Source organism: Heteronotia binoei, chromosome 4 (assembly GCF_032191835.1).
Source record: "Heteronotia binoei isolate CCM8104 ecotype False Entrance Well chromosome 4, APGP_CSIRO_Hbin_v1, whole genome shotgun sequence".
NCBI lineage: Eukaryota > Metazoa > Chordata > Lepidosauria > Squamata > Gekkonidae > Heteronotia > Heteronotia binoei.
In genome coordinates this window covers 132,415,402-132,440,764 of record NC_083226.1, presented here as the reverse complement: position 1 = coordinate 132,440,764, position 25,363 = coordinate 132,415,402, and the positions used below count along the sequence as shown (strand labels likewise).

The window sequence follows — 25,363 nt, the reverse complement described above, 5'->3', positions numbered from 1 at the left end:
CTTGAGCTTTCTTTCCTCTGTTTTTATTCCCCCTTATTTCTGCCTGTTTTTAAATTTCTTTTTATCCCCCTTCCACAGTTCTTTTGCAAATCAAGGAGGGAAATGTTGCATTTGGGTCTGGCTCCTGTGGTAGCCATTTTTTGGTAGCACTTGCCAGCCCCTCTCAAAACTTCAGAGGTCCCTGCAGCCTCAAAAAGACTAGGGACCCCTGTAAGAAAGTGGTTAGAAAATTCTCATATTGAGTGACCCAGTCTACTAAATTGAGCCCACTCTGCAGGGAGGGCGGAATAGCAATTAAAGAAAAATAATAAAAATAAACTCTGCTGCTGTACCACTTCCATTCATTTCCACTAGGCATGTGGAAATACACAGAAATTAAGTACAGTTATAAAGCTGCAGTACTGCAGTCCTAAGCTTGCTCACGACCTGGTTCAGGTAGCCAGCTCCAGGTTGACTCAGCCTTCCATTCTTCCGAGGTCGGTAAAATGAGTACCCAGCTTGCTGGGGGAAAGTGTAGATGACTGGGGAAGGCAACGACAAACCACTCTGTAAAAAGTCTGCCGTGAAAACATTGTGAAAGCAACGTCACCCCAAAGTCGAAAATGACTGGTGCTTGCACAGGGGACTACCTTTACCTTTTTATCTTGATAATAAATCAGCCATTAAGTAATTCTAACTAAACATTATAAACTTGTGAGCATTTGGTCATTACCATTTAAACAAAATTGTACTGGATAAATGTGTCATGGTTATGACCTCAAAATATTTTAGTACCTTCACGTTTCCCAGCAACTATGCAGTGACTATTTTTGCAGTTATGACATGCTACAAGAGAATGCAATTAAAGATGGGCTTTACAATCTGAAGTTTATTTGCATAGTTCAGGATACCATGCCATCATTAAAATTCTGCCAGCACTATATTCCTCCTGGGGAGGGGGGAAGTGTATGATGCTTATTCATCAACATTCATGGAATCTTTGCACTCCATGGCTCACACCCATTAGTGTTTTCTCTTGACTCAGTCGGAAACTGGGTGAGGACTATGTTTGCATTGCTGTTGTGTTTATAAAAATACTTCTCCCATAGATGTAGGGCAAACCAAATGTTTATTTGTCCTTAATGCAGTTGCAAAACAAAACACTCTTTTTGTAAGGATAGACACACAAGATCAACAAAGTGCTTCAGCAAATTGCCAGAACCTTCCCAACTGGCATAACGATCTTGGGAAAAAACTTTTTCCCCCCCACCAAAGGATGAAAAAAGGTGTTCAAGAAAGAAGTGCCAAATTTTCAGGGATTTATTCATCACTGAGAATTCCTGTTTATTCTCATAGATGTATACAACCTCTGCATGCCATGCTCCATTCTGCACCTCTCGTTTGCTGCTGGAAAAACTTCTAAACAAAGAAGAGACTCTTCCTGCTAATTGCATGCTATGCGCCATTTCTTATTTTCCAGATTATTAAACTCTATGTAGACCAGAGAAAATCCACAACCTGCACTATAAAAAATCAGCAAACCTTAACTAAATTTGCATATCTCATTGTGGCTGCAGTGCTGTGGTAGAAAATTTTGTTAATGTTTGAAGTGATAGAGTGGTGAAGGTATCTGTGGTACAATCAAGTCTTTATTGTGGACATTCATAAAGTCCTTAAGATTATTTATTTTTTAAATCATGTTTACTTGAAGACTAGTGTGTTTTTTGGCCAAGAATGCTGTCAACAAAAATTAGCATACTAGTGCTTCATAAAGCCATGTATAATTTTTGTGAGGGACTGCCTTACATTCAGGGTGCTGCTCTTCCTTTTGGTTAAATACAGTGTGCATGTGTGTGAGAAAACAAACATATTCCCCATGTTTTGAACAGCTATTGCTCTCAGGAGGAAATTGGAGAACTCAAATTTATCTCCAGAATCATAAGTAGCTAATTTTACCCCCAAGGCAAGAATATAAAATTAAGCATCCTATATTTTTATACTTTTATTTTGGTAAAAAGGTAAATACATAAATAAGAATAACACAATATTTATTTTAGTCATGATACACTTCTTCAGGGCTTTGTAGAAAAATCCCAGCAGGAACTCATTTACATATTAGGCCACACCCCCTGACACCAGCTCAGCCGGAACTGCATTCCTGCTCAAAAAAAAGCCCTGCACTTCTTCACTCCTCAGTTTTGTGAGCCTGAGGCAAGTGCCTCACTTGTCTTGCCCTTGTTACAGCTCTGCCCATCACACCCATTCCCTAATGGGGGGAAATGTCTCCATCATTATCTGCCCAAATAGAAAATGTGGCCAGTATGATAGTCTCCTTAAAAAATATCTAGTAACACTTAGGAGAAATGAATGAAGTAACACAGGCCTACCAGGGTCCTTCATAACAGATCCTCTAGATAGCATATCCAAAGACATGAGTAAATGAACACTTACTCTGTACTTGGATGTTCCATTTAGAAGAAGAAGAGATTGGATTTATACCCAGCCTTTCACTTGAAATCTCAGAGCATCTCACAATCACCTTTTCCTTCCTCTTCCCACAACAGACATCCTGTGAGGTAGGGGGCTGAGAGAGCTCTCTGTGAACTGCTCTTGAGATAACAGCTCTGCTGAGAAATTGTGGCTGACCCAATGTCGCACCAGCAGCTGCATGTGGAAAAGTGGAGAATCAAACCCAGTTCTCCCAGATTAGAGTCTTTGCACTTAACCACTACACCAAACTGGCTCTCTTTAACTGGTATGGCTAATAACAGTTCAGCTATCTACAAATTTGTCCATGCTCCCTTTTTAAAATCATCCAACACTTACTCTAATGTGAGAGGGAGTTTATCAAAAGGGACTGCTGACATTTCAGAAGTGGTACCTTGGTAACCAGCACCTGAAGTTAAGATAACCAGGGGTCATTTTGTAGAAAAACAGGTGGTGGAGCTCATCCAGGGATTGCTATGCAGCTGCACATACTATTCAATGGACAAGGAGGTGGAACTCTCAGAAAGGTTCAGGAGCTATGCTCCTGTGAGTTCCCACTGAATCTGAGGCCTGAGGCTAACTAAGAAATAGTTTTAAACTCACCTAGAGCCCAAATTCCTGCGTTCTTTTAACTTGCTTTTGTGAATGGGCAACAATGAACCTGTTCCTACTTCCATGCATGACATAAGAGTTTGGGTGCACTGTGTTGCCTATTCCCTGACCTTGGAAAGCCTCTGTGAAACTGTCAGGACCTCCTGTTAGCATAAAGGACTGCTGCTTAACAAGCATTTGGGGGGCACATGGATTGTAAAGCAAAGAGATGGGTGGACAGCATCTGTACAGGAATAGTGTTCAAGCTCTCAGAATTAAGTCCTTAATGGAGTAAGTTAGTATGTATACTACCCAGTCCAGCCTTTAGAGCAGGTACGGTTATAAACGTAAATAAATCCAAACACTCCATTAGCTCAGTGTAATTTTTTATGTAAAAAAAGTGTCAAGGAAACCAGTCTTAATGTACATAGTTATAACATTCAAGTTAGACCTTAGCATGTCTAAGTTCCACTCTCATGAATTATATTTATTAATTCTCTATTAGCTGATTTCATTTTTTAAAGCAGTATACTGAAATCCTACAGCCATATGTACATTCCCTGACATAGCTGAAAAAAGCAGAAGGAGATCTGCTTGCATCCCTAAGGCTGCATCAACACATCACAGAAAGATTGATTGCAAATGCGGCTCTCTCCAAACCTCAAGAAATGCCTGTCTTCACAACTTTGGCTGAAAACTGCAATCACTATAGATTTAACAGCACCAATATTTTATCATCATCGTTATACCTCACGAAGCACAGTTAAAACAACTATGGAAAGTTATATTAAATTATACAAAGCTTAATGAATTCAGCTTTTTAAAGTTTAGGTTTAATACACTAATACTAACCCAGCTGAATCCCTTATACCTACAATGATGCAACAAGTTACCACAGCATTCTAGTCTCTGCCATCAGGTACAGAACAGTCCATTTGTGCTCCCTGCTAGAAAAGGCCCTTTCTCCAGAACCAAGTTTGCACATAACCAAATGTTACTCTCACTCCAGCAGTATGAGACACAAGACAGGATTACAGTATCACATTGGTGAATGGAAACAATCCCAGCCAAGCAGAACAGGCAGAGACAACACTGATGATGAAGAGATGTTAGGTTAATCCTAGCCACTCTTAAAACAGCCTGAGCACCAGTTTTGCAGATCATTTCATTTTTTTCTTGACTCCTTGGGCTTTTGATACATGAGATATGCCAATAAAGGTTGTCTGTCTGTCATCACTTTAGAAGAGAGCCATCCGTTACTCTATAGGTCATTCATCTCTGCTTTGGTTTCTGTCCTTCTTGGGCCATGACAAATTTGTTTCATTACAGAGTTGGTGAATCATATAATATTTGACGATTTGTATAAAGAATGTCAAGAACAACCCTCATAAAAGACACTTAGGTGATTACTCAAAATTAATGTTTGTATAGTAAAACTCTAAAAAATACAAGTTGAGAAATTAAAAAAACAGTAAATATATTTACATTTAGTTTCACATTGTAATTACTGCAATATACCAGATGAGCAACGTTGGCAGAATTTTGATACACGTTTGTGCTATTCAAAAATATTCTATTACTTGGACATTCAGAGACGTCCTAGTCACAAGCAAAAAATGTTGTTTTCAAAATCTGCAAAGCAGTAAAATTAACATTTCAGTAAAAGCACCAAACCCACATTGCAAATGGTATTTGAAAAGATACCACACCACAACAAATACAAGTAGGGTTTGTAAAAGGAATTGGAATATGATGCCCAGGTATTTCTCAACTGCTTTTAAAAGGCACACATAGCAACATGCCAAGCAAAGTGGAGCACAAGTCATCACAGGAATGGAAGGTAAACAATTTAAACAATTCTTTAAAAATCCTTTATGTTATGGCCAACAGCATGTGAACCTTGAATCAATGACAAGTACAAAAGGCCCAAATATATGGAGTGCCAAAGTTCAGGCTTCATATTAACATGGCACAAATGTGCGCAGTTGTAAAGTAAAAAAAAGAAACAAAGTCTTTCTTCAATTACTTGTGATCCAAAACAACTGCATCCCAGCTTTATGAAAGTGTACATACTTAAGCAAACCTGCCCCCCTGCCCCCGTTATGACTTCCGACTATCATAATCAGTGACCATCCTTTTGATGTGTGATAGCTTGCTCTTCAGCCTCTTGCAGTGCTCCTTTCGGTTCTTATAGTCTGCTGACTAGAAAAAAGATGCAATGTGGGGTTACTATGGAGGGGGAAGAAAGCATCTTCAAGGCTGAGAAGGCTAGATATGGAAAGGCTCTTATATTAGTCAAATGGATCCATATTAGCATTTAGACAAAAGAAGTACAAATGACTCATAGTTTCTCTTTCCATAAAAGATGCCACTGTCAAAGAAAAAAGCCTCAGTGCATTTTTAACAGCCATTTGCCTCTTAAGTAGTAGAAACGGCTGTGGCAAAATATACCAGTGCAGAACCTGTTGAAGCATGGACTGCTATTTCATCAAGTGAATTAAAGCAATGGTAGTAAAATCACCAAATATGTGCCAATGCATTATACAGAGGAGGTGATCAATGGCTGTCCTGCCTATCACCAAATGTACCAATGAAAACAATCTTCCGGATCTCAAATATAATTGGGAGAAAAAGTAAAACTTCAGATGTAACATTTTTTTCTTCCTCTGGGCCTTTGAAAAATGTAGTGGCTGAAAAGACAGTGGGATGAGACACTGATGAGAAAAGTAAATATGCCTCATTAGTGGTATGTCATTATTGAGGATGTACCTGTCAGACTATTAGATTTTGTTATAACATTTTACAGAATTTGTAATGTACAGATGACATTTCAGATATATGCCATTTTAATTCAATTGCTATATTAAAGGATAACTGGGGGAGACACATATTCCAGCCTGTTGCTGGGTCTCCAGAATATCCAATTCCAGAAGATTTCATCAGTTTTACTTGTTACATTTGCATCCAACCCCTACAAGAAAAGTCTGTCATAGCCTTTTAAAAGTCACAAAGTCAGAACTATAATAAATTTTAAGTCCAATGGCACCTTTAAGACCAATAAAAGTTTAATCACAAAAGCTCATACCTTGAATAAACTTTTGTTGGTTTTAAAGGTACCACTGGACTCAAAATTTGTTCTACTGCTGCCCACCTGAATCAGAACTATAATGTAATAGAGAGATAAGTAACTGTGGTATTTCTAAAAAACAGAAACATTACGAACTTTATTTTTAAATATACAAGATGTATTACTATGTACACTTTCCTGAGAATAAGCTCCACTTAATACAACTAGATTTACTTCTAAGAGCGCATGCACAGTATTGTATAACAGTCAAGCAACATAATCAACACTGGAGATCTGCAAAAATTAAGTAATCCAGTTATGTCACTTCTGGGTTAGCACAGTACTGGCAAAGGAGAAATCTCTGTTTAAATTAATATTTTAAGCAACAATTAAGCAAACTTACTGCTTTGATATCCTTCAATCTGTTGTATTCTTCAGCAGCAACCTGACAGAGGAAAAAAGGCTTGAATTAGACTAACACACACATTTGCTGTAACCTAACATAAGGAAGCTAAATTATAAAGGATCTATAAATATTTTTGAAGGGAAAAAATAGTAGTGTACATGGAAAAGAAGGCCACCCCATCCTGTTCCCTCATGAATATGGATTAGACACACTATCAGAGTGGAAGATGCCTGCAGGTGGTTCAGTTCCTGGCTCCTGAAGTATAAAAGCATTTCTTGTTAGCAGGCTTGAAAAGTATCTTTGCTTGTGATCTTAAGACAGCTACTGCACCACTGCAGACCAGAGGAAGAAAAATGGGATTTGATGGAAGACAAGCAATAGTGAAACAGAAATAAAGCCTTTGAGTCATGCTGAAGTAACTAACTAACAGATTCCATGCCTGACTGGTGACGGGGACAGAACATCCATCTACAAGTAGCCTAAGAACAACTCAAAAGAGTTCCCTACTTACTATTTAGTAAGCATAGAATTCGGAGAACTCATTCTTAGAAGATCAGATGACTCAACCATAAATGGTAGGAAAGAATTCTGATATTTTGGAGTTAAGACACCTATAGCTTCCTCAACAGAGGTCATAAACAGCAATGAATACTTCACATATTGTTAACTCCCACTCAACCACCATATTAGGTGAGGAAATACCTTCATTAACAATGTCATTTCCTTCATAACTGCAGGTGTTTAAATCTTTGGTAGCACAAAGGATTTCCGACTAGCTTTCAAGGCTGCAGTGTAGGTTTGTTTTTCATATCAAAGCACAGCATCCTTTCCTCATTAATACAAAACTGCTCATGACTACACAGAGTAAGAGACACTCATCATTAGAAAAGTTTTCGCAAATTCATGCAACTGAGATGCTGTATATCTAGTTATTACTTTCAATGGCAACAGCAAAAAGTATATCCTGATCCTATGTCCTTGTTTTAAACATCTGGAGAGACACATACAAGAAGGATCAAATCAAGCATAATAATCTTCCCTCCTATACCAATTCATTTTACATTTACCTAGAAGCTAGCCCTCTCAGCATATCAAGCAGTCTTCCTATTTCAAATCAAACTTTTGTCTAGCCAACATCATTTATTTTGGGTTGTATCAGCGGATGTCTAAGCCAGAGGTCTTCCTAGTTCCTGTTCAGAATTTTTTAAGTGGAGTCATTGGAAACTAAACCCAGGACTTTTTTGTATGAAAAGCATGTGCTCCTTCCTTCTTTACATTGGTCTGGAATTAAAGTAATTGGTTTGTGTCCCCCGAGTTTTCACTTACTAATCAATCAGTAGGACAAAGCTGAAAAACCAATAGTCATTTTATGTTCATTTATAGAATGTAAGGGGCCTTTTTGTGGGGAAAAGTCTGGTTTAAAATGCTGGTGATAAAGTAACACAGCTTCTTAAAACCAGAATTTAACATTACCATACAGCCAAGGTAAGCAACTGTAAGCAAGAAGTATCACTTTTCCGTGAATTCAAGATTCCTCATACTTACAGTGAATAAAGTTTAAATCAATAGAATTACCTTATATTCCTCACTGTCTTCACTGTAGTCATCCAATGCTTTATCAAGGCGAGAGAGTTCTTTACTGATTTCATCAAGCTCAGCTTGCAAACACTTGTATTCTTGCAGCTGTACATCAAAGTCTCGCTTGTATGATTGCCTTTGATGGTCTGATGATACAGCTGGATATTCCCTGGGTAAACCGTAATGTAAAATGTCCTTTTCATATCAAGTGGGCAATGAGGGAACTTGGCTAATTTATAGAGAAACTATCTAATATAATTGGGTAGTTATAATTTGTGCAATCATTTAGGAATAAAATTTAGATGCAGGCATTCTGCTACCTAAACTTTCATTTTTATACAGCAATTTTACACAAATAATTTTTCCAATATAAAGGGAATCATTCAATTTAACCCAAAAGCAAGCAAAACAATAAATATATTATCTTATTGGAAACATAAATTTCAATTCAACCCAAAAGCAATCCAAAAGCAAGCAAGCAAAATAATGAATATATTCTCCTATTGGAAAGATAAATTTGAGTCTACTCTATTTGTATCTGATAAAGTGAGTGCTGATTCTTGAATGTTTATACCACTGGTGGCTAAACTGTGGCTCAGGAGCCACATGTGGTTCTTTCACACATGTTGTGTGGCTCTGGAAGCCCCCACCACCCTGTTGGCTGACTTGATCAAGTCAACCGCAAATGGAATTCAGTTATACTGTTCTTCCGTGGTACAATTCCAGGTTTGAAATACTAGTACAGGTAATATTGTTTCAAGTCAATGAATAAAGAGATACTGGAAAGCTAGCTCAGCTGTCTAATTATGGGTGTGCATGGTGTCATGGTTTCTGTATTGAGTAACTATTGTACGTACCCATGTGTAAATCATCATTGCACTGCAACAAAATGTGTGAGTGATAGGCTTTCTTTTAGGAATGCTGCCATTTCTAAAGGTTACTACTTTTGGGTCTTCTCCACACCATGTATTTCGCTATAGCTACCCAATACAAATGCGTAGGGCTACAAATGTCAACACATGAAGCTGCCTGATACTGAATCAGACACTTGGTCCATCAAGTCAGTATTTACTCAGACCGGCAGTGCGTCTCCAGAGTCTCAGACAGAGGTCTTTCATATACAAACCCACAAGTGTTGCATTTCACGGGCACTTACTTTTTCTAAACCATCCAAGCATAGATTGCCATTGTTTATTTAATAAGCAATAGAAGTTCCATTCAACTGACATATGTTAACTGATTGCACCTAGCTTTAGATAATGCTTTATATAATGAGTTTCTTTATCAGCTTATACAAAAAGAGTCACTGGTTGTATCTATGCTAAATTACATATGGTCCTTCTATGGCAGAAGCTGGATTAAAAGAATGTTTGTATGAGGACAGAAAACAATTGTGTTTTATTAGAATATTCATGACCAGTGCAAAGTTGATATACTTGGTATACTTGATCCAGGGTCACTTTCACTTAAAGCTTCATGGATCAGTGTTTATCTACATGGACCACATCATTAAGGCACAAGGATTCCTTGTTCTCTGAAGTCTGTGCTAGATTTGAAAACATCTAGAGACCTTCCAAATAGCCACAAAGCAGCATCTCAGGGTAAATGGGTGTCTTGCAAATAGTTTTCAGAGGCTGTGCTCCTAAATATAAAACATTCAGCTGCACTTACCTGTACCTCTCTGCTCTGCCCTAAACAAATCTTCTTGAGTTGACACCTTGACAGGACAATAGCGTAGCAACTACCAAAGTGAAGAATCATCTCCACCTATATAAGTCGGCCGAGGATCTAATAACAGCTACTAGTATCCTGCTTTATGTTTCTCCATTAATTGGAGATTAGATGGGCAGGTTTGCAGGACAGGGTTTTCCAGCTGTGCCCCCCATCACAGACCATGAAATTCATTGCTCAGAGAGTATCTCAAATCCATTTTCTTTTTACCTTTCAGAAATCTGTGAAAGTAGGTTTATTCTACAAGGCAATCAGAGTTTTATTCTATGAAACTGCTTTATTCTGTAGGCTCTATCACAGACTGTCCATTTTATAAGTACCCATTTTTCATCTTTATCTCTACAGCATTAAAAAAAATTATTGCCTATTTCAGGATTGATTTTATTCTGCTACTGGCTATTTTAGGTTTGTTTGTTTTTTAAAATTTGCTCTATAATTGTGTAGATTAGATCCTACTACTCCATTGCATTCCTTTCAGGAGAAAAACTACCATTTTGCAGAACAGTGTTGTAAGGTACAACCCTTGGTGTTTTGATTTCTTGTTGCAAGCATCTGTACATGCCAGTAATAGTAGAGAAAACAGATACAGACTGAACCATTAACAATCCATTCACAGTCCTATCTTATTCAATAGGTTTATATTTGTACAAACTAGTGAAAGATACTGGTACTGTGACTCAAATATAATAGGGGTAACAGTGCTTCTCTTTCATCACTAAAACAGTGGGTTCCCATTACCAAGTGGAAAACCAAGCCCTTCTGAATTAAAGTCTCTTCTAAATGTTTATGCTAACAGAAACAGGGCATGAGGTTAGCAGTGTTCCCTCTAAGCTGAGTTAGTGTGAGCTAGCTCACAATTTTTTAGCCTCCGGCTCACACATTTTTGTTTCAGGAAAAATGGCCCTAGAGCAAACTAATTTATGCAGTAGCTCACAACTTTAATGCCAGTAGCTCATAAAGTAGAATTTTTTGCTCACAAGACTCCACAGCTTAGAGGAAACATTGGAGGTTAGTAGGGGACTGGATTCCAGTGCCTATCCTTGCTGGTCTCTTCTTATCCCTTTCACACAGATGGCTGCTACACATCCTGGCAATCCACATCCAGCACAGCCAGAACCAGGATTGTCCAAACTGATTTTAAAAGTCAGATTGCCAATCAGAGTCATGTCAATGCCCTACTTTATGGAGATGACCATACCTGTCCCAATCCTCTTCCAGTTCATCACATGATTCCCCTCCAGTGGTATAATCTGCATCATAGTTGTCACTGTTGATTCTTTTTTGTCTTGCTGCTTTTCTTTTTTGTGCTGGGTTCTTGGCCGACCCATTGTAACTGCTGGTATTGGCATACTGAGACTGTTTTATCAAGGGATCAATAGTTGCAGGCATCCTATTACAAAATTAGAATAATCAGTTTCAGGTGAAAGTATCAATAGTACACTAAATGTTGAGAGGGAATGAAATCTCTTAATTTGTTGCTGCAGAGATCCTTCTGCGAAGGGTATGTGTCTAACAGAAAAGATTTTATATTCTTCAAACACTGAGGAAGACATTAGCACACAGGAATTGTTCTGTGGGATCTTACAAAATGAAATAACTGTAGCCTAGTAGAATACACAATAGCAGGTAATGCCAGACTATGACTTAAAACCTTGTTTGTTTGGAATTCTAATCAGTTAACCAATCAATTATTTTGAAGAGTTACTGGTTCTTGATTCCCTACTGACAAACAGGAAATGAATGACCTACAGGGCCCGCTCTTCCACTAGGCAAACTAGGCGGTTGCCTAGGGCACCGCACCAGGAAGGGTGGGGGTGCCAAATTGGGCTCTACCCTCCCGGTACCCAAGACAACCACGTAGTTTGCCTCCCCCTGCCGCAGCCGCTACCACCAACTCACACCTTCTGCCACACTTCCCCCCTTCCCAGCCGCTGCTGCCACCACCACCGATCACCCCTTCCCGCCCCCAGTAGCTTCCCACCCACCCCTTCCCCCCCTCGCCTGCCGTTGTTCTCCTCCACCCGGCCCTTCCCCTCCTCCCCCCATGTGCTTCCCAGAGACCACCACCCCCCCGCAGCGCTGACACAATCTTCCTGCTTTCCCACTTCAGAGAACAACTGTTGAAATGCTGAAGCAGGAGAATCGCATTGCTCCTGTAAGCACTGTGGCGGGGGGGTGTGGAGGAGTGAAATGATCCTCCTGCTTCCACATTTCGGTGGTCGTTCTCTTAATAGCAAGCAGCAGGAAGCGCCAAAGCACGGAAGCAGTAGGATCACATTGCTTTACGCGCCGCAACGTGGTGCATGGGGAAGGATACAGGGGTGCCTTTGCAGGGGGCAGTGGGCAGTTGGTCTGTCTGGGGCACTATGCACCCCAGAGACGGGCCTGATTACCTAGCTTAAATTGTTGCAAAGACTAATTAAATAAAGATATGCACACTAGAAATACTGGAACAGAGAATCAGTAGTCAATAGTGGAGGAATGCCAAATGTCTTACCACTTACAGATTTGATATAAATGTGCTGGAGAACAAGAGCAGCTCTAAAATATGGCCATCTAAGGTGTTTGATTTGGATGGCCTACACAAGGTCTCATCAGATCTCCAAATCTAAGCAGGGCTAGTCCTGGTTAGTACTTGGATGGGAGATCACCAAGGAAGTCCATGGTTGTTATGCAGAGGCAGGTAATGTTCTGTTTGTCTCTTGCCTTTAAAACTCTATGGGGTCTCTATAAGTCAGCTGTGATTTGATGGCACTTTCCACCACCAATATTAGGAAGAATTCTAACACAAATGTGTGAGCCCTCAACATAGAAAGGATTAGATCCTATGACTGCATTTCACTCTCCTCCTGTAAAAGGAGCTTGCTACTAACACAAGAGACCCTTCTACCAGCAGAAGACTATTTATGACAGAAAAAAGCATTTCCATTGCCAGAAAGGATCCAGCCTAAATTGCCAATAAATTTATCCTTCAATTAATATTGCTAACAAAGAAACAATTTTCATGAAGAATTGCAGGCTTTATCAGAAAAACTGGCCTGAAGTTATCCAAAGTGAAGCTACCTGAAATACAGACAATGCCTGCATTCACTGCCTGGGAATAATGTCTACAGGATAAGCTGTTTGGTACAACTTGCACTCCCATTCCTATCCCCACCCAGCACTCCCACAGGCAATACAAGGAGCTGCTTTTGAGTATGTTTATCTTTAGCTCACAAGCTGAGTTTCAACAAGATCCACATATTTGCAGATTACCATCTCTACTAGCCACAACACACATAGCCATGGGGCAAAGATATCACACCCAAGGAAAACCTGATGAACTAATTATTGTATGTCCCATTTTGTGGATTGTAATGAATCACTATGTGTAATCCGCCTTGAGTTCCTATGAGAACAGCAGATTATAAATAATGTAACTAAACAGAAGTGAAGCATTAGAAAACCAAAAACGGACAGCACACTAGCTCTCTCAATAACCAAGCCAGACAATTGTTTCAAGGACAGAAACCAGAAATGCTGGAAAATACATTGTGGTAGAGAGCTCTTTGAGGAGGACTGGGGAAAAATATGGACATCCCCATCAAAAATCCTCAATGTAAGATTTCAAACCTACCAAATACTGGTGTGTTGGTATAAAACACTGGTAACTTTACATAAAATATGTACTCCAATATAGACTCTCAATGCTGGAAGGCTCTATAACAGATTTTAAGCATTACTGGTGGGATTACCCACAGGTTGAACATTATTGGTTAAAAAGTTGGGAAGAAACAACAGATCAGGGATAGAATTTGGGAAGAAACAACAGATCAGGGGCTCCTTTGTATATTAGGCCACACACTCTGATGTAGCCAATTCTCCAAGAGCTTGATCTCCAAGAAATGATCTAAGAGAACAAATATGATAATCACAATTTTACTTTCAGTGGCTAGAACACTACTTGCTTATTATTGGAAAGATAAAAAATTACCATCAGTAACACAATGGTGAAAGAAAAATAGCCGAAAATTCATATATGAACCAAACAACAAAACAGAAGAAATTTTGTTATTGAAATATGGTACCCAATTACAGAAATATGGTATCTGGCTCAACAAGGAGTGCTGCCAGCTAGTAATTATTATAGAACTTTGTTATATTTTTAAAATGGAAACAAGAATTTTAGTTTTAGTTATTTTTAATTTTAGAATTTTAGTTAAAGAACTAGTAAGAACTAGTAAGAACTTTTAACATGAATGTCCATATTATATTATCCATTTGTATTCTACTTACTGTTTTTTTATATTATTTGTTGTGGGGGTGGTCTTCTTAAAATTAAAAAAACAAACCAACCAACCAGAAATGCATATCTGAAGCATATTATGGGTTGGATCCAACCCAGGTTTTCCATTAACAGTTTTTCTTCCTCTCCTGTCTCACTGTAGCCTGCTAATCACTACAAAATACTGTTCCTGAGGAAAAGGGAACCTTCAGGCACAGCTTAGGCAGTCTGTAGCAAGAAGGGTGAATTGGCAGAAATTTCCTCCCCTTCCCTCAGTGGAAAATTTAGTCTGTTTCCCCTTTGGGAGGGGACCACCATCTTCTAATGCATCTAAACTGGGTTCTCATTCTGATGTTCTTTCAAAAGCTCTAACACCCCACCCCAAACACATATACCCCAAAAATACCAAAAAGATAAAATGAACAAGACTGTACAATTTTAAAAGGTTAAAAAAAATTTTAAAGCCCAAGTCCATTGAAGTCAATAGGCTTAGAAAAGTGTAACTGTGCTTAGGACTGGAGACATTCTACATTTTGTATAATTTGAATACATTTCCACACCTTCAAAAGTACATTATAACTACACCCATGCTTGTATCCACTCAGGATAAGAACAAAAAATATTCATTATTTATTTAAGGAAGACAAATGAATCTTGTACCTGGAAACTAACGACTTGTGAGATCTATCATGGATCATTTGTACTTAAAATACAATATTCTGCTTACTTCTCCAGTCAGTGTTGACACAATACCAATGACATTTAACTGTGGCTAAGCAACTGGTAACAAGCTGCAAAACTGAGCACTCTCCCCACTTCAGTCTTTCACTCAGATTCCCCCCACAAGACCTAAATCAAAATGAAAACAACATCCAACTTAAGGGGTTAACTATGGGCCTGAGCACAGTTTCTGTTTAACCAGGAATCTGGAATTGTTCTTGTTTCAGATCCTAGATTAAGCAGAAATCCTGCTCCAACTTTACCAAAGGTAGTTATGTCAAAAGCAGCCTTACAGATGGTAGTGTCCTTAATGGTACACATCAAAATAAAAAGGCAGCACAGTTTAATCAATCGGTTTCTTTGTATGGGGCTGCACTTATGATTTTTTCTCTGTTCTTGCCCTCAGGAAACTCTGAAGTAGACTAGGGCAGAATAAAACACTAGCCCAGGTTAACGAAACAGTCCAATATAATGCCAGATTCTACTCCCAACTACTCAACAAATTACAATATTTTCATTCAGCCTTCTGATACCTTCAGTCCATAAGCAAAAACAACAGGAAGAGTTTACTTACGGTGTAGATCTGTAGTTATTTTCAGGATAGACACGATGTGCAGGAACTTCAGAAGCTGAGTAAGCCATAGAACTGGCAATTCTGTCTGGGTAGTCAGTTACTAGAGCAGGTGATGAAGGATTTGTATTTATAGTTTTCACCTGGAAATCAGACAAAATTACATTCAGATGCATAGAATGGACAGGATACCAGTATTTCAGAGCTTTATGTGGTGTCTTAATGAAGAATTGAAGTCTCAAATAGACGGGCTGAACAAACAAAAAAATTCCTAGATAATAAGGTGGTTGCCAAGTGTCTACTCTCAGGTAGCACAAGAAGCTGCACCTCAGAAGGAATTGACTTTATCCAACTGCCAATATTCGATACCAAAATTAAATCCTAGCTTTGCATAAACTTGAGGCAAAGACACATAAATAATTTTTTTCTTGTCTTTCCTCCAAGAACCTTAAGATAACCTACCGTCACAGCTACCATGTAAGGTTAGCTGAGCCAGAATAGCCAGCCCAAAGTAACTCTGTGAGTGATTTGAACCAGAGTCCCAGACTCTAGCCAACATATCCTACAGGCTTGTCTCAATATTTTGTCTCAGTCTTCCCCCATATGGAGAGTCCTGAGAAGAGGAAGTAATCTCAGAACTCTTCAAATGCAGTCACAGCCTAAACATGTGCGACTGAGACACTCAATAAAAGTCATAATGTAGGAACTCTTGCATTTATCAGTTCAGCCTCTCAGATACAGAAGATTTCTCTCAGGTTTCTTCCCCCAACCCTGCCCCGCAACAGGCACAGAGAAGAAAATACAGTTAATTTCATTCAGTTATTTAACTGCAGCTGCTGCCATAAAAATGCACAGACCATTAAGCACAATTAAAAACAGCCTAACAACATTATACTACTGAAATAAAAACAAACTCAGTGGTCAAATGACAAAGACATCACAGCAGTAAACTGGCCAATTAAAAGCTTAAACAAGCTTGAATACAAGCCAAATCAGTCAACAAAAATGCCCCCAAAACAATGTTTTCATCATGTTTTGTTTTTCAGCAAAAAAGTCAGTGAAACAACAAGTCAAATCACTCTGGGAAGTGCATACCACAGGGCAGGCTCAACTGCACAACAAACCTATCTGCACTAACCACAGTGGGCAAACGGGATATAGAGATGAGCTTCCTCATTTTATGTATCTAGAAAGATATATGTAGGAGCTGCTTGGCCCAAGTTGTTTAGAGCTTTAACTGAACCCACAAGCAATTGGGTAACAGGACAGGGTGAAAGTATTCTGTGCCAGCTGTCATTTCCCAGTTATCTTCAACAACAATGCCTAGCAAAGATTAATTGACTGAACAGGTGATTGTATGCCTAGCGCTACAGACTGACTATTTACAGGCAGGGGAAGATAAGGGCAACACAAATGAGCCAGTCAAACCGCTGTCACAGACAGTAACAGAAAGACAATGCACGGACCTTCCTCTATGCAGTCAATTGCACCTATACTTTAGGACAGAAATCCTCAATGGAGCACCCTTGGATATCATAGAACCCAGTAATGTGTTTTCTGGAGCCCACATAGATGACTTTTAGGAGTTATTCTCTGGAGTGTGGAGATTGGAGAGTTTGGCCCCAACTGAGAATGAAAAGACTGCTTGTTGTTGAGGAAAACTCAGCATGAGAGTTCTTTGAGGGGGTGAACAAACATGAGGACAAAGGGGACCCAATAGATGTTGTTTACCTTGACTTCCAGAAAGTTTTTGATAAAGTTCCAAAGGACAAGTCCTCTTGTGGATCAAAAACTGGCTAATTGATAAGAAACAGAGAGTGAGTATAAATGGGCAATTTTTGTAGTGGAGAGTGGTAAGCAGTGGGGTACCACAGGGCTCAGTACTGGGTCCTGTGCTTTTTAACTTGTTTATTAATGATTTGGAGTTGGGAGTAAGCAGTGAAGTGGCTAAGCTTGAGGATGACACTAAATTGTTCAGGATGGTGAGAACAAGAGAGGATTGTGAGGCCGGTGTCTAATTAGACCGGTGTCTAATTTACCATTCTTAGGTAAAATTATCGAGAGGGCAGTGGCGTTGCAGCTACAGAGGTTTCTAGATGACGCTTCTGTCCTAGATCCATGCCAGTCTGGGTTTCGGCCAGGCCACGGGACGGAGACGGTTCTGGTCGCCTTAGTAGATGGCCTCCAACGGCAACTGGATCGAGGCGGTGTGGCAGTGCTGATGTTATTAGATCTGTCGGCTGCATTTGATACAGTCGACCATCGGCTGCTGATCCACCACCTCGCCGACATAGGGGTTAGGGGGTTGGCCTTACAATGGCTTTCCTCCTTCCTCATGGGTCGGGGACAAAGGGTGGCAATTGGGGGTGAACGATCCCAGAGGTGCACACTAGATTGTGGGGTGCCCCAGGGAGCAGTTCTCTCCCCGATGTTATTTAACATCTATGTGCGCCCTCTTGCCCAGATTGTCCGGAGGTTTGGGCTGGGTTGCCATCAATATGCAGATGACACCCAGCTCTATCTGCTAATGGACGGCCGGCCCGCCTCTGCCCCGGGGAGCCTGGATCAGGCCCTACAGGCTGTTGCAACATGGCTTAGGCTGAGTGGGCTGAAGCTGAACCCAGCGAAGACAGAGGTTCTCTGTGTGGGTCGTGGCGCTCTGGGGAAGGAAATCTCTCTCCCGACCTTTGACGGTGCGCCGCTGAAGGCGGCGCAGCGGGTAAAGAGCTTGGGTGTTTTACTGGAGCCTTCATTATCAATGGAGGCCCAGATAACAGCCACTGCCAAGTCAGCATTTTTTCATCTGAAGCGGGCGAGGCAGTTGGCCCCTTTCCTAGAGCGCCGGGACCTAGCAACGGTGATCCATGCGACGGTCACCTCAAGATTGGACTACTGTAACGCCCTCTACATGGGGCTGCCTCTGTGCCGGACCCGGAGATTGCAGCTAGTGCAGAACGCGGCGGCCAGGCTGCTGCTTGGCCTCCCAAGATGGGAGCATATACGGCCGGGGCTACGCGAACTGCACTGGCTGCCGATTGTATACCGGGTCCAGTACAAAGTGCTGGTGATTACCTTTAAAGCCCTATATGGCCGAGGACCGACCTACCTGAGGGACCGTCTCTCCCCGTATGAGCCCCAGAGAGCACTGAGGTCAGTAGGTAAAAACAGATTGACCACCCCTGGGCCAAAAGAAGTTAAACTTCGGACTACCTATGCACGGGCCTTCTCTACCGCGGCCCCTTCCTTGTGGAATCAACTCCCAGAGGAGGTGCGGGCCCTTCGGAACCTTGATCAGTTCCGCAGGGCCTGCAAGACCACCCTTTTCAAACAGGCATTCATGAACGGCTGACCAAGTCCACAAAGAAACATCAAAATGGTCCCGTCTGGAGATCCGCCATCATTACACAAACTGACAGGCATAGCGTCGATTAATAACGGTACTGTCAGATCTAACTTAATGTTTTTAGACTTAGTAACTGTTTTAACTAATGTATTAATCGGTTTGGGGTTAATTTAATGTTTTGTTAAATGTATTGTTATTTTGCTGTTGTTAGCCGCCCTGAGCCTGCTTGGCGGGGGAGGGCGGGATATAAATAAAATTTTACTTACTTACTTACTTACAAAGCGATCTGTCGAGGCTGGGCGAGGGGGCGTCAACATGGCAGATGAAGTTTAACATGGCCAAGTGCAAAGTAATGCACATTGGGGCCAAAAATCCTAACTATAAATACAAGTTGATGGGGTGTGAACTAGCGGAGACAGACCAAGAGAGAGATCTTGGGGTTGTGGTACATAACTCACTGAAAATGTCAAGTCAGTGTGTGACTGCAATAAAAAAAGGCCATGCTGGGAATTATTAGGAAGGGAATTGAAAACAAATCAGCCAGTATCATAATGCCACTGTATAAATTGATGGTGTGACCTCATTTGAAATACTGTGTACAATTCTGATCACCACACTTCAAAAAAGATATTATAGCATTGGAAAAGGTCCAGAAAAGGGCAACTAGAATGATTAAAGGGTTGGAACACTTTCCCTATAAAGAAAGGTTAAAACGCTTGGGGCTCTTTAGCTTGGAGAAACGTCGACTGAGGGATGACATTATAGAGGTTTACCAGATTATGCATGGGATAGAGAAAGTAGAGAAAGAAGTACCGTATTTTGGACCATAAGACGCACCCCCCCCCAAAAAAAAAGTGGGGGGGAAGTGTGTGCGTCTTATGGAGCGAAGGGACGATAGGACGTACCTTCCTCCGGGGTGGGGGGCAATCCGCTGCCTCCGCCTCCGATCCCGGCGCTTCCCCTGCGCCTGCCTGGCTCCAGCTCTGCTTCCAGCAAGCGCTGGGATTGCTCCACGCTGCCCCCACCGCAAACCCAGCGCTTCGCGAGCGCCAGCTGCAGAGGGGGCAGCGTGCTTCCTCCGTGCCTGTCTGCCTGGCTCCAGCTCTGATGCTTAAAGCAAGCGCCAGGATCGCTCCCTCCGCCCTCTGATCCTGGCACTTGCTTTAAGCATCAGAGCTGGAGCCAGGCAGACAGGCACAGAGGAAGCACCCGCCCCCTCCGCAAACCCAGCCCTTCGCGAGAGCCGGCTGCGGAGGGGGCAGTGTGCTTCCTCCGTGCCTGTCTGCCTGGCTCCAGCTCTGAAGCTTAAAGCAAGCGCCGGGATCGGAGGGCAGAGGGAGTGATCCTGGCGCTTGCTGTAAGCGTCAGAGCTGGAGCCAGGCAGATAGGCACGGAGGAAGCACGCTGTCCCCTCCGCAGCCGGCGCTCGCGAAGCACTGGGTTTGTGGTGGGGGCAGTGTGGAGCGATCCCAGAGCTTGCTGGAAGCAGAGCTGGAGCCAGGCAGGCAGGTGCAGGGGAAGCACCGGGATCGGAGGTGGAGGCAGTGGATCGCCCCCCAGGAGGAAGGTGCGTCCTATGGTCCGGAGCGCCTTATGGACCGAAAAATACGGTACTTTTCTCCCTTTCCCACAATATGAGAACTCGTGGACATTCAATGAAATTGCTGAGCAGTCAGATTAGAATAGATAAAAGAAAGTACTTCTTCATTCAAAGGGTGATTAACATATGGAATTCACTGGCACAAGAGGTGGAAACCAGTGGAAACCTCAAAATAACAAAAGGTGTACCATTCAAGAACTCATGGACACTCAAAGAAATTGCTGAGCAGTCAGGTTAGAATGGATAAAAGGAAGTACTTCTTCACTCTAAGGGTAATTAACAAATGGAATTCATTGTCACAGAAAGTGGCAGCAGCTACAAGCATAGACAGCTTCAAGAGGGGACTGGATAAACATATGGGGCAGAGGTTCATCAATGGCTATTAGCCACAGGGTATTGATGGAACTCTGTCTGGGACAGTGATGCTCTGTATTCTTGGTGCTTGGGGGGGCACAGTGGGAGAACTTCTAGTGTCCTGGCCCCACTGGTGGACCTCCTGATGGCACTTGGTTTTTGTAGCCACTGTGTGACACAGAGTGTTGGACTGGATAGGCCACTGGCCTGATCCAACATGACTTCTCTTATGTACTTATGTTGTAGTCTGTAATGGTTTGCAGAGAACATATACCCATGAAGGTAGCCACTTTGTGATAGCTTCACATTTCTATGGTAGCGCTCACTACCTTCTCTCAAAATTCCACGAGTCCGCAAGCACAATGAGAATGGGGCACCTACTCTAAGCTAATATATGTAACAAACCCTTCCCTAGTAGAGCCAGTAGCCTGCCAGTATGAATATGCTCCTTGAAAATACTGTAAACATACCTGCAGCATGATAACATTTTGTAAACTCTATATATATATATATATATATATATATATATATATATGAAGGACCATATCAGGAATCCAATAATTTCATGTAACTATCATAATGAAGGATTGCTTTATTTGTAGATCACTCCTAATCTTCAGAGATGTGGATTCTAGCTTAGACTTCATTTCTGCGTCTTTTCCTCTTAAAATTTCTCAGATAGAAAAACAGAGTAGCTCAACTGGTTTTTCAAGCTTTACATTATTATTTCTAGAAGTAGCTTCCAAGGGGGACAAAGGTTAAGGGGTTTGGGTTTTTTTTTTAAAAACCCTCTTTTCACTGTTTACTCTTTGTGGCACAAGTGTGTCTTAAACTTCTTCTTAAACATCTGCAGATGCTAGATATGGAGTTGCTGATAGCCTACATCTCTTCATAATCTTTGCGCAACTTGTCAATGTAGATTCCCATTACACAACAACAGAAACTAATACTGCAAGAAAACATTTTACATTTAGGCCTTCAGCATTTGAATAATTCCAGAGGGGTAACTGTGCTAGTCTGTGGTAGCGAAATAAAACAGGAACCCAGCTGCACCTTCAAGACTGACCTTTTATTCCGGCAACACTCTCTCCACCCTCTACCTATATGTAATGGTTGGTGATATCTGTTTCAGTGTAACTGAACAAACGGGCAGGCACATGAAAGCTTATACACAGAATAAAACTTCGTTAGTCTTAAGGGTGCCATTGGACTCAAACTCTGTTCTGCTGCTTCAGATCAACATGACTACTCCACCTAAATTGATTCCAGCATAAGCTTTTGTGATAAATTCACTGTATTAGCTATCAAGGAATGATTACTGAGGAATTACTTTAAGACTAATGAAGAAATTAAAATTGTTAAAAGATTTTCTATTCCTTGGCTCAATCTCAACCAAAAGGGAGACAGCAATAAAGAAATCAGAACAAGAAACTGGGAAGGGCAACCATGAAGGAGCTAAAAAAGATCCTTAAGGACATGTCACTGGCACATGTCACTGGCAACCAAGATTAAGATAATTTATACCACAGTATTCCCCATTACACTGTGGGTCTGAAACCGCTGAACAATGAAGAAAGCTGATAGGAAGAAAGTTGATTCATTTGAAATGTGGTGTTGGAGGAGAGTTTTTCAGATACCACCAAAAGACAAATAAGTGGATTCTAGATCAAATCAAGTCTGAACTCTCCATAGAAGCCAAAATAATTAAACTGAGGCTATCAATCAATCGATCGATTGACTGAGGCTATCATACTTTGGTCACATTATGAAAAGACAAGAGTCACTGGAAAAGACAGTAATGATAAAAATGATGAAGGCAGTGACAAAAGAGGAAGACACAACATGATATGGGTTGACTCAAAACCTGTTAATGATGGAAATTTGGGGGTCATTAATTCATTGAGTCACCATAAGTGGAAAGTGGCTTGATGGCACACACATAGCACTGGGGAATAAAACCATCAGGCTGATTTACTTATATTGTGGAGAGGGAGTCTTACAAAAAAGGCTAATTCATAACAGAAATCAGTTCACTCAGAATGGGTGTGGGACATTCATACTAATCCTTAAGATGTAAGAAGAGCCATTCTCAAACAAAAGGCACACCAATATGACATAAGGAAAGGCTGAGGTATACATCAAAAATAATTAAGCCAGCTTGTCAGTTTCCTCCACTATTTTATACTCTCAGTGGGAAGGGCCAACATACCACCTATTCCCTCCACTCTTCAGTTTTGTTGTTGTTCAGTCACACAGTCGAGTCCGACTCTTTGTGACCCCATGGATCAAGTCACGTCAGGCCCTCCTGTCTTCCACCATCCTCCAAAGTCCACTCAAATTCATGTTGGTTATATCAGTAATGCTGTCCAGCCATCTCATCTTTTGCTGTTCCCCTCTTCTTTTGACCTCTGTCTTTTCCAGCATCAGGGTCTTCTCCAGTGAGTGCTCCCTTCTCATTTGGTGGCCAAAGTATTTGAACTTCAGCTTCAGCATCTGACCTTCCAGGGAACAGTCTGGGTTGATTTCCCTTAGGACTGATTGAGTTTATCTTCTTGCAGTCCAAGAGACTCTCATGAGTCTTCTCCAGCACCATAACTCAAAAGCATCTATTCTTCTGTGCTCAGTATTCCTTATGGTCCAACTCTCACAGCCATACATCACTTCTCTTCAGTTCCCAAGGACAATAACACCATTCTATGAACATATGGGTACACTAGGATTCTCCAAATCATCCACAGCAGGGCTTTTTAAAGCAGGAATGCACAGGAACTCAGTTCTGGCTGGCTTGGCAGCAGGTGGTGTGGCCTAATATACAAATGCGTTCCTGCTGGGGTTTTTTTCTACAAAAAAGCCCTGATCCACTGATGGAACTGATGGAACTGGCGCAGCCCCATCAAGATGCTCTAACAATTGAGATAAGGAGCCAAGATTATGTAAGAGTTATAACAGCAGCCCTTCAGGATCAGACTAAAGGTTAATTCAGTCCAGCATCCCAAAATGGCCAACAAGACATCCCAGAAAACTTACAAGCAAGAGGCGGCTTCGGGCTCTGTGTCCCTGTTGTCATCGTCACCATCAACTAGTATAGTCCATGAACTTGTACATTAAAAGCAACCTAAGTTAGACACCATCTTGTGATAGAGTTAATAGTATATTGTATGAAGTACTTTCTTTTGTCTGTATGAATCTTTTACCCATCATTATTGTCGGTTAAAACAATTTTATTGGTAACATATGGTAATAAATCTATTTCTTACATCTTAATAACTTATTTTTAGTATTGTCGGTTAAAACATTGTCGGTTAAAACAATTTTATTGGTAACATATGGTAATAAATCTATTTCTTACATCTTAATAACTTATTTTATCTATCCCATATATTACTTTCTACCCAGCCCTCCCCCTGTTACATGACCCCCGCCGGTGTTATTTACTTAAAATGCTAATATTTAAAGGTACCCTTAACTATTAAAACAAAAACTTATATTCTTCTTCTTTCTAAAACTTAATCATTATCAAAAATTGTCCAATGTCCTTTTATTTTCCACTCTTTTTCTACATATCTTCTAAACTTTTTCCACTCCGTCTTAAAAACTTCTAAATCATGGTCTCTTAATATTCTTGTTAATTGTCCATTTCACTCCATGTCATAACTTTTATAATTCAATCCCATTTCTCTGGTATTTTTTCTTGCTTCCACAACTGCGCATATAATGTCCTAGCGGCTGAAAGCAAGTTCTATTTTCTTTTGGAAATTTTTCCATTTGTAATCCCAACAGAAAAGTCTCTGCAACTTTCTTAAATTCATATCCCAAAATCTTAGAAATTTCTTGCTGAATCATCTGCCAATACTTTTTTGCCCTTTCACAAGTCCACCACATATGGTAGAAAGAACCTTCATGTTTTTTACATTTCCAACATCTATCTGGCATCTTATTGTTCATCTTTGCCAATTTTTAGGAGTCATATACCATTTATACATCATTTTGAAACAGTTCTCTTTAATACTATGACACGTCGAAAGCTTCAAAGAATTCTTCCACAAGTGTTCCCAAGTTTCCATCTGTATTTCATTATTTACATTAATTGCCCATTTAATCATTTGAGATTTCACTACTTCATCCTCCGTAGACCATTTTAACAGTAATTTATATATTTCTGAAATTAATTTCATTATCTCCAAGCAGAACTTTTTTCATTTGTTTGTTCTTTTCTTATTCCTTCAATTTTGATATCATTATCCACCAAACTCTTTATTGTTGCATTTGGAACCAATCATTTATTATTCAACTCTTCAGCAGTTTTCAGTTCTATTTTGCCACTTTGTACTTTTAATAATTGATTATATGACAACCACTTTTCTTCACCTATCTCAGCCGTTATTTTTATTACTTCAGCGGGCACTATCCATAACAGTTTTCTCTCATCCCCATATTTCTTGTATTTCATCCATGTATTTAGCAAATTATTTCTTATATAATGGTGAGAAAAAACTGTCCATCTTCTTTTTTCCATAATACAAATACGCGTGCCAGCCAAATTTATTTCCGTGACCTTCCAGCACTAAGAGTTTTTTGTTTAACAGTGTTATCCATTCTTTTATCCACACTAAACAAACTGCTTCCTGACGTAATTTTAAATTCGGTAGTTGAAATCCCCCTCTCTCTTTTG

At 40.5% G+C, this 25,363-nt stretch overlaps 1 protein-coding gene across 2 annotated transcripts in view; it reads right to left on the bottom strand.

Annotated features, from left to right (window-relative positions):
- Positions 1-3,431: 3,431 nt before the first annotated feature.
- The window catches only part of OCLN (occludin), a 49,606-nt gene continuing 27,674 nt past the window's right edge, over positions 3,432-25,363 (bottom strand). For both annotated transcript variants that reach the window (XM_060235777.1, XM_060235775.1), the window contains 5 exons: positions 15,398-15,537; positions 11,038-11,229; positions 8,106-8,277; positions 6,528-6,569; positions 3,432-5,259 (listed from right to left, as the gene is read on the bottom strand). In XM_060235777.1, coding sequence (XP_060091760.1) covers positions 5,158-5,259; positions 6,528-6,569; positions 8,106-8,277; positions 11,038-11,229; positions 15,398-15,537 — 648 coding nt within the window. In that variant the 3' untranslated portion in view covers positions 3,432-5,157. The remainder of the gene's footprint in view (positions 5,260-6,527; positions 6,570-8,105; positions 8,278-11,037; positions 11,230-15,397; positions 15,538-25,363) is intronic.